This window comes from Centroberyx affinis, unplaced genomic scaffold, assembly GCF_046629955.1.
Source record: "Centroberyx affinis isolate AG114_WGS23_722 - 3 ecotype Tasmania unplaced genomic scaffold, CSIRO-AGI_Caff_v1 ptg000715l_1, whole genome shotgun sequence".
In the NCBI taxonomy this organism is placed as follows: Eukaryota; Metazoa; Chordata; class Actinopteri; order Beryciformes; family Berycidae; genus Centroberyx; species Centroberyx affinis.
Window position 1 is genome coordinate 23,667 of NW_027279332.1, and position 10,776 is coordinate 34,442.

Below are 10,776 nucleotides of genomic sequence, written 5' to 3' on the forward strand. Positions count from 1 at the left end.
GCCGGTCCCCTAGTTTAATCTGAGATTGAAGGCTCTCAAATGCAACGGATTATCGGGACCAACCCGAGCGTGCAGCCAGGGAGCGTCTTCTAATGAGCTGAGCCAGCAGAGCATCAAGTGACAAGTCGCTGCTCCGACAATGGGGGCATGCAGAAGCAGCTCCATGCCGTTAAAGAGTTTATGCTTTGTACATGTTCAGCTGGTGGACAGATGAGATATTTATCTTAGACTTGCACTACAGCTTCTCCACCAGCAAACGCAACTGCTGTATCTCATCATGAGGTCATCAATTATTTACAGATTTAGACCAGTTCTCAAAATAATGGACAACAAAAAGCCACATTAAAAAAGGTTTCTATTTAATGCTTTGTATTTCATATTATACATATTATGAAATGAAAACACAAACATCTTTAAGACAACAAGAAAATGTATTTCAAATTGTGCCTTAGTGAGATATTATTATATCCATTATATACAGAGCAATATAGGACAACAATTACTTTCTTCCTCTTAAAAGAGTATTGTCGGTGGGATGGTTCTTACTTTGAAATGTCACCATTCTACCAAAGTCATCATTTAGTAACTGTACAAGCAATTCAAACAGGAAACACATTAATATGGATGCTGTGAATGAAATGTAGACCTTCAGAGATCGGCTGCTCATTGGTCATTAGTAGTCCTAATTAGTCTAATATAATAAACATTAATTTGATAAAATCTCACTCATCTGGTTCTATATATAGCTGTGGGATCTATATACACCTTTATTAATACTTTACTCCCTTCCAATCAAACCAATGGCCTTCTCTACAATACATAAGCCAGAACAGTTGTAAGAAAGTTTGGAAGTAAAACAGGAAAAGTGCACTGGTGTTTTGCTCAGAGCAGTGAACAAGTGACGGCCTAATGAGTAATCTTCTAGAAGAAGTCCAAAGTAATGCAGGCCAATTTAGAGCAGTAAACGAGGATGAGTTCAATGTGGGGAAAACCTGCAGGACAGTGAATTTTGATCGATCTGGGTAAGTCCGTACACATGCTGAAAGCAGCCGGGCCACTGTGTTCACTCATGGGAATAACAGTCCTCAGGAACTAGACAGTCTCTATGGACTCTTTGCCTCCTCTGCTGGACTCAGAGGATCGCTGGGCTTCTCCTCTGCCGCCTGTCTCTCCTGTTTGCCCTCCAGCAGTCTGTCATGAGAAACTGTCCCCAGCACTTTGGCACTGTGCTCCTGTGCCTTGGCCCTGAGTGCGGCGATGCTGTTCTCCCTCAGTTCCTCTTTAGAAATGGAGGACTTGCCTTCTGACCTCTTCTCCTCTGCCTCAGTCTCTTCTGCCCTCTGAGGGTTTGGCAGCTGGGGAGCATCTGACTTTCCTGTTGGTGGGGCAACTGCTGTCTCCATGGACTTTTTGTGCATCCCTGCAAAGAATTGCGGGTATTCAGATTTAGAATAGCGTCTGTTGATTGGAAAGCCATCTTGGACTGAAAATGGTAAGCAAAAATAGTTCTGGTTTAGAATATAGTGTTCAAATGGAGGATGGCAATTTCATGATCAGGGTATTCTGCATATATTTTGGTGAAAATATTTTATGTGTGGGCAAGAATGCAGAGTTGTGTACCAATGTTTTTTGTCTAGGAAATAGCTAAAAAGGTATATGCTTAGCAAATAAGAACATCTACCATACTCTTGCAAAGTAGACATCAGTCGTTGGATATATCAGTCAGTCAGTATGACAGTGAGAACTCACAACAACACACCCTTCAAAGTTACAGAAAGTATGATACATGATTAAATGTTAAAAACAAACAATGACAAAGAAAAGTACTGTTGGTGTTAAGAGTAAATCAGATAGTTAAGAGGCCTGCTAAGCCTATCAAGGAACTTAAAAAAATATGAATCAAAATCAACAATAATTGAAACGATTGAAAACAAGAATGAGAGCATGATGCTGAAGGTGTGTGAAGTATCTTGGAGAAACAGTATGAGAGCAGCCTCACCAAGCAGCCAGGGGGCACAGGACTCCATGATGCCGTCCTTGGCGGACTTGAGGATGGACTCGGGCAGGGGGATGGAGTGCCTCACCATGGCTCCATACAGTCCGTACTCAGCCATCACGCTGCTGCGGCCCCAGCACTTCTCCCTCTTCCTCCACTTCGCTCTGCGGTTCTGAAACCATACCTGGACCCAGAGAAGAAGTCACTCAGTTATTATTACAAATATGAATCAACACTGGCTTCTTCAGCAATATCGCCAGGACTGGAACACCAGCAACCACCATCTACACAATTTAAAGGAATAGTTCACCCCAAAATGAAAATTCAGTCATTATCTACTTACTCCCTAGAATGCGGCAACAGTTGTGAGCGTATTCTACAGGAGCAAGCAGAGTCTTCTGCCAGACCGCTGTAGGGTGCGTGCAACCAGAGCATTGTCAGTGAGGAACATACAGGAGATAACTGGACTTTTGGACCCACAGAGCAACGGTTTGGATTATACTGCATGAGCTGTTTGGAGACATTTAATGTACGTCATGCTTTTTTAGCTGTAAAAATACGTCCTCGTTAAAAATATGCCCCCGTTAACTTCAGTAGTTTGGGAGAATGCTGAGATCAATGGGGGCTAACTCCTGTATGTTTGGTGAGTTTCAGCACATGATCACTGAATTTTCATTTTGAGGTGAACTATTCCTTTAAGCCCTGCAAAGAAAACAATCTGGTTGCATCTTGCAGCACAGTTCCTTTTTTCCTTATGGAGGAGATGTAGCTATTCTCTTTCGTTTGTGCAAGACAACTCAATTTTATTATTTCAGCACATATTCAAAGTATTTGCGAATCTCTAGTGTGATGCAAGTTGCTTAAGATAACAACTGCTGCGTTTTGATTCAGTCCATTGATTTCCCATAAGCTACTGGCTACAGGTGTGAAGGATCCCTGCCTCCTGTCAGAGCTCATCTCCAGCAACCTGTGGTGGCATATAGATGGTTTGACACATCAAGACACTTCACTTGGCCACAGCCAACAAGCTGGTTGGGGCCCAGGGCTATCTGTCAGCTCAGTGAAAGGCCAAATTGATTGTATAGCACAACACAGGGCTGTTAAACAGTCTACTTAGCCACCTCTGACGGCTCTGTGTGGAGTGCTAAAAAAAGGAGGGGCTGGCAAGAAGATTCTAGAGGGAGGGAGGGACAGATATTAAATTGAAAACGATCAAAACCGTTTTCAAGCTCTTTTTTTCTGGTAATTCTGATGATAACCCTTATTTCATACAAGATACTTTTTATGAGAAATTGCTTCTCTGGCCCTCAAAGGAAGCCAGTGTGGAAGCTGCGAGGAGAAGCGACCCTGGGGCACGCCGAGGCTGATTGAAAAATAAGTTAATTTCAGGCCCAATCGATGGTGGGCAGGCGGGCAAATATCACGGGAAATTAAACTAGCGGGACTCGGGGGAGCGGCGCTATTGACCCGTGCTAATAAATTCAATGTAGTTATTTCATTTGAACTCCCTGCGTCTCTCCAGCACCAGCCAGCCTCCCGAGCTCGTCTGATTTAACTAATTACACTCAATGAGAAAATTGGGTGTTAATTTTATTTAGGATAGGAATAGGCCCGGGCTTATTTATTTATTTCCTTTTATTATTTATTCGCGGCTGTACTGTTGGAGCCCGTAATGAGAATGAGATTAAAAGGCACCCCGGCAGATGGATGGTCCAGGTCACACTGCAATCTTCTTCCGCCTTGATAGCTTGATTAGGTCGTTAGTGGCTCCTTCTCCGAGAACAAATTGTTTCACATCCAACTGCGCCTGATGAGAGATTATCTGCCCTGGCGAGGATGCTGGAGGAGAGGAGTCTTTGTTCAGACAGGAGGGGAGCATCACTGATCGATTTACGTGGGCTCACTTATCTCAACCTTAAATATTACAGCAGCACAGGGGGCAACAGGCGGGGTGCAGCCAAATATTGCACGAGGATATTGGGATATTAGCGATGATGCAGGGTAAGTAGAAGATGTGTAAACTATGACCTCCACTCGGTGAGCTTCATAAGGCAAACCACCACCAATATAAACAAAAATCAATTATATTTTCAGAAAATCATTAATTAATTGTTTCCCCCCCTTTAAATATCTTATCCTTCCTCATATAACTTAGGCCTACATTGATACTTATGATCTATGCTATGGATTTACCTCATAAAGATTTATGTCAGCCTAAAAAAAATGCTGACATTAGTTCCACTACATCCCTGGTTATATCAATACATTTTTCACCTTTCAGATTCAACAAAATCCGAAATATTAGATAGACCGCCATGCTTTAACTGTATCTTAGTTCCTTGCTATATTTTGCAAAGGTTATTTTCAAAATGTCTTCACTCGTTGAGATGTTTAGAAAAACGTGCTTAGAATTCCATATTTTCCGGTATTATGAAGGTAAAAATGAACCCATCAGTGATCTAAACTGAACCTAGGGCCTATATCAATACTGAAATAAAATAGAATTGCCAGACTATTTTTATGGCCTCTCATTGGGCGCTTTTGGTTTCTTTCAGATGCAACATCTTTGAACAGAAGAAATATGAATGCTTATACGCCATGGTGAGCCTATACGGCACTGGGATATTTAAAGCCAGCCAAAAGCCAAGACAAACTAAATTAGCTTTATAGTAGGCCTATAATTGTGAATCAACAATTTGTGATGGCCCATGAAAACCCCATAGCCAGAATAAAGGATATGAATTCATCAGGACATAAATAAAAACAAATAAACACATTCCTATACCAAAATAGACTATACCAAAAATATTTAGGCTTACAAAAAATGCAGGATCCATGTTAAAACAGCGGTCAGGCTATAGACTTTTAAAGTAGATTAACACCGAAACAGGATTATTATAAAACACAGTTAAAGTAGGCTGTACCTGTATTCTGTCTTCAGGCAGCTCTGTTTTCATGGCCAGCATCTCTCGAGCATAAACATCCGGGTAGTGTGCTTCATTAAAGGCCTTTTCCAGCTCCTCCAGCTGATATGATGTGAATATGGTCCTGTAAAAAGAGGGAATCATTTGGGAAGTTTGAACAAGTTGAGCATGTTGTGGTTAGTGCAGGCATGCAGACACAGCTGGCCTGTCATTCAAAGAATATGGATAACCTGCAGCAAAATGTTAAAGCACTGACATGCCGCAATCTTAGATAAAATAGTGAATTTCAAGCTGATGTCTCCATCGCACTGGTGTGAAAGATAAAGAAGCAAATCAAAACAATGCAGGCTAATAATAAGATATTCGACTCTGTATCCTCAGCCTCAGGATGAGAATAGGCCTAACAGTAAGAAGGAAAAAAATATGATCAATCTGTAACCTATTTGTCAGAAATTCTTATCAATAATAGTAGTTCATTGAACCATAAATGCCCACCAATTAGGGCACAATAAACAAACAAAAAACAATGTTCAGTTCCATTGCATCTTTGAAGGAAGTAATAGATTCCACTTTTCTTATTTTTTAGGGGGAAAAATAATTTCTGAGAATGGATTCATTTATAAAATAATAATATTAGCCCAAATAACCAGAAGTAAACACTAACCGGTGGCGTCTTTTCTTGCGTTTCTTGCTCTGACTTATTGATGACTTTGAGAGTTTTCGTTCATTGGAAGACAAATCGTCGGAGTCTGAATTAAAAAAAACAAGAGGGAGTTATTAAGATTACTGCCACCTATTAGAACATTTTCGACATATCACAATAAATGCAAACCTGTTGGTGATCAACATTATCCAACATCACAGGCCTACCTACTATTTTGTTAGGCCAGTAGCTATCGTTCAATTTAATCAATTAGGCTAACTTAAAAATGACACCACAGACACAACTGGAATAATAATAATAACAATTAATAGGCGAATAGGCTAGTAATAATAAAATAATAATAATTATTATAATAATTTACACTACACAAATTAGGCTATAATAACATGCGATATCTTAAATAATTCTATAATTCTGCAGTAAGTGCTACATTTTCACTAAACGGAGATTGACTGCAGATCACCTGAGCTGGCAGACTGGCTGGCGTCCAGGGGCCCAACGGATCTGTGGGGCTGCAGGTGAACGTTTTGTGCGTCCGACAGCACAGTCTCCAAAAACGCTGGCTGACTATAAAACGGCGGAATCCCACCGGGGCCGATTAATCCCATCCCGACACCCATCCCCATGCCGGCCGGCCCCAGCACGGACCTGGCGGCGACCAGGTGCGCCCCGGCCGGCAGGGAGTCGAGCGGGCTCCTCGGGGCCGCGGACGGCTCCTTGTTCAGCCCCAGTATCTCCTGGATGCCAAAGCCGGTGCACCTGGGCGGCGGGTGGGCTGCGCTGCTCTTCGCCTGTATGTGATGGCTGTTACTTCCTCCATTTGCGCCCAGAGAGGTTTTTTCCGATACGTTCAAACTTTCCGACAGCACGGCGCCTTGCTTCCCCGTCATGTTGTCTTCGATGCGACTTAAAAGGCCTATCTCTTATTTTACCGTCTTACAGGATGGTCCCCAGTGCATCATCCACTGTGCAACACACAAGAGCCCTTTAGAAAATGGTCCTTTTATCCAACAGGTCCATCCCAACAAGAGGCAGGACTCAGCAGCCAATCAGCTGCAAGGATTCAGGATTCCTGTGGATCATGGATGCATTATACGCCCTCTCGGATACATATATGCATTTTCCTCAGGACTATACCATATGGATAAACGAGAAAAGGATTTAGGCTACAGAAAGAAGGGAACGAACAAAATGAATACCTTAAGGCTGCAGTGCAAAAGCCAAAATGCTCAGAATGAAAACCCCCTTATAAAAAAATAAATCATTTAAATAAAAAAAAAAAAAAAAAAAAAAAAGTAGCAATCCTGATAAGAAGGATAATCAGCAAAATTCTATACGACATCCTACAGCAAAACTATAGACATAGGCCTATTGTGATAGTGATATTAGTGATAACATAGATATAAAAAAAATACAATATAATGCCATTATAAACTGATTATTGAGTAGCACAGACATATAAATATTATAATATTTCGTTAGGGCTACAGGCCTAATTAAATAGTCTATTTCATACCTCTTACTTACCTTTGAAATGCTGCACGATCAGAAAATTACCTCAATCTAGAATAAATCAGTAGCCTATATATTGCCTTTCGCTGAATGGCTTATATACACTGCCAGCTATGATCTCTCTGCCCAACCACTGGCTCACACGAATGGATAATTGATCTCCAGATGCTATGGGAAAATCATCACACACAAATCAAAGGCCCTCCCAAAAACGACAGCTGGATGATATGGACCCACTCACTGTGCATGCCTGGCCCTGCACCGCTAATCCCACAGCAGTGTGGGCTGCACAGCGGATTAAATCACAGCGAAATTTCCTCCGAGGAAATAGAATATGATACAGAACATGGGCCACGTGTCATCTAAATAAATACATAATCTTTATAAATTCTAAAATAATGTATCAAACAATAATAATAATGATACTAATAACAACAATAATAATTTTGAAAAATATCCGAACATTAATGATTTATGGCTAATTATGGCTAGAGATAGGATAATTATGTAGGCCTAAAAAAATGGATTAGTCGAATTGTGGTCTGTTGCGTGCATCCTGATGATAGGAACTTGATCAATTCATTAGAATTATTTTAATAGTGGATTTTTTTATATTTTCAATCCTTGGCGTAGGCTAATAAAAAGGATTTTGGTTCTTTGGTGGCTGTGCACATATAGATTAATTGACAATTAGGCTACAAGGTTACAAGAACCTATATGAATATTCCTTGGGTCAATGCATATTTTAATAGGCCTATTTTTTTTTTTAACATAAAAGGTTTAGGCCGAGTCAGTCTTGGTGTGTCAGTGTAAATGAGAGAAGCAGAGCGGAGAGTGGAGGGTTAAGAGAGGCTACTCTCTCCTCATGTGTCACTTTCTGCAAGTGCCGGATTGGAGCTGCAGATAACATTTCGAACACATGGAATGAGGTACATGTATTATTATTTTTTTTTTTTTAATGATGATCAATATTATTATGTAGGCTATCGTGTTGGCTATGCAAATGCTCCATGAATTCGTTTGGAAATAAGCTCGTTTCGAATAAAATTTGAATGAGCCTATTATAGGCAGATGTGCAGCTAATTTATGACTTCAAAAAAATTTCCTTTGCACCAATTGCTACCACCAATAGGTATTATCAAAGTGACACTGATAATGCAGCAAGGTCGACTAGAAACACTGATCAAAGCAGCAGGAGCGTTGCATGTTCATTATAGCGCAAAGCAGGAAAAAAGATGGGCAACTCGGCTATAGATTAATCAGCTAATATCAAACTTCAAAAGCTATTGAAATTTCACCCAAACGAGAATTCAGATAGATCTATACAATCCACAAGATGAATAAAGAAGTCTACCAGTAAGTTATGAATTGTGAAATATATATGTATGGATTAGGCCCTTAGGCCTTACATAAAGAGACAAAAGCAGAGCCATGACCGAGCTGCCTTGCAAAGTCATATTTTATACCAAACAGTGAAAGTGAGCTACTGATTAAGAAGGAGAAAAATATTGCTGCTGCAATTAGTGGATGAACAGTTGAAACTAATTAGGGCCTATTTAGTGGAAATTCCATTAATGAAGAAATCAGTGTTATTAGGATATGCTAATGACACATCAGCCTGTTGGGATCAAGCCATTTATTAACGTGGAAGGGTGTGAGTCAGGATGACCCGTCAATTACAGGCAACTTACTGCCCCTCTCACTCCATCATCACTCCTGCTGCAATCTATGGAGGCTTTTTTGTTTGTTGATAGTGAAGCACTCTTCTCCTCTCTGCGTGGCTTTTAATAATCCATCTCCTTATGAAAATGGCTGCATCCTGATTTACATGCAGAGGAGAGGCTGCCTAATAAGGCTCTAGATTAAGGGAAGATTTAGTTCAGTCATTCGTGTAGATTGGGTTGCCCATCAAAGACCGCAGGATCTGACGGCTGCAGATTAAAAAGCAAACAGCTGTTGGAAAAATTTTGTTTATCCCCCCCCCCTCCACCCCCACCCCCTTTCTCTGCTCCCTTCCCTCTTCCCATTTCTGCTGTGGCATTTTTAGGCTTTAATGTAACATTATGAGCAAAGTGTCCTCAACCTGAGGTCATGGGGCACTTACAAGTGTTTACGTGGGCCATGGCGGCTGTCCCAAAGATGAGGAAAACCTGATTTAAGAAATTATATTAACAGCACAGATTCCAGTTTTAAATATGAATTGGTGTCGTTCAGTATTTGCATAAACAGTGGTGAACTGATACAGCCTGGTCAACCTAACCTTCAAACAAGACTATGTCTGCTGCAGGTAATAAACTGACAAACAGCTGTAAGCAAAAACCGCCCCCTATAGTGAAGATCATAGATCCTCCTCGCATTGTGATTGGAAAAGCTTGAGATGCATTTGTGATAACGAATAGAGATCTTGTACTTTGCAGGAAGGTCACGAGATGATGGGCTTTTCACAGGGTCGCACCTGAAACATAACTATGCATCAGCCCCGCCCCCGCAGATTGTCAGTGTTTGATATTCCACATATGCGATGAGAATGAAGAATCATTGACGCTCATACTCGTCCCATAGCATACAGATAGGACTGCGTTATTGCTGTATAGGGGGTGTTGTAACACTTTTTGCAGATCTGTCGGTATCTCTTGTCTCTTTCAAGTTAGATCTTCCACACTCACGTCTAAAATTCTTGCATCTGTTTGTTACAAAACAGAGTGATTTCAACATCTCCAAGACAACCTGAACGGGGGTTATTCTGTCTCAAAAAGCGGGAGAGAAATCTAGGCTACTTTGACATAGCAAAGCAGACCCAAGACGCCGGTGTGATTCAGCCGCTGCAGTGCTGAATCAAGCTGAATCCTCGGTGTGGAAGCAGGATGCAGGCAACTTGATGACAGCACACATCTAGAGCCGAGTCAGGGGGAAAAACCACAGCACAGCCAGAGGCTCTGCTGCTGCCTTTCCCAAATCACTTGCAGGGGTGTGATGTGATGCCCCCCAACGCAGAATAAGTTCACTAGCCCCAGCTTTCTCATGGCTCCTCCACAATGGCGTGTTTGGTAGCTGCCCGTCGGCATTGCTTAATTAGGCGAGGAGTTGATTAATTTGCACTAATTGACAGCTAATTTAAGGCCCTGGGGCACATCGGATTGACGTTCGTCGGGGCATTGAGGCTCTGCGAGGTCAGGGCAACGCATTGCGGATGGATGGAGCTGTTTTCCTCCATATGGATGACTAGCTCTGTGGGGAGTGACCCGTTTCTTGAAGAGCCTGTGGGTGACAGGCAGCCACCAGTGCACGCACCATATTGCGGATGTCAGGTCGCTTACCATGTCAACGCTCAGTAGACTGATCAGTGTTCATCAGTCAACATCAACAAGTGTCCAAATCCAACCTATATCCACCAGTGAGCTCTGTAAAAGATGACAGGTAGCAAGGTCACCTTTCAGTATAGTGTCATGGTGACAAAATCTGAAACCCTGTGATAAAAGTCGTCTACAATATGTGCAGAATAACACTGCATTCCTGCCCATCAGGCCCTGCATGCTGTGCCTCCATGGCTCCCCACCTTCCACCCTGCCTGTCCCGGGACACTCCGGCACACACACAGAAAAAAAAAACACCCTTTCTGAGACTGAAGAATTATATAAATAATCCATATTTTTCGAAGGGGTGAATCAGGGTCCGTGCGA

At 41.8% G+C, this 10,776-nt stretch overlaps 1 protein-coding gene across 1 annotated transcript; it reads right to left on the reverse strand.

Annotated features, from left to right (window-relative positions):
- Positions 1-1,082: 1,082 nt before the first annotated feature.
- Positions 1,083-6,474, reverse strand: vsx2 (visual system homeobox 2). The gene is made up of 5 exons (XM_071519598.1): positions 6,048-6,474; positions 5,585-5,669; positions 4,921-5,044; positions 2,000-2,180; positions 1,083-1,420 (listed from the first exon to the last, which is right to left on the reverse strand). Exons 1-5 carry the CDS (start codon positions 6,472-6,474, stop codon positions 1,104-1,106), a joined length of 1,134 nt encoding a protein of 377 aa, XP_071375699.1. The 3' UTR covers positions 1,083-1,103.
- Positions 6,475-10,776: the final 4,302 nt, after the last annotated feature.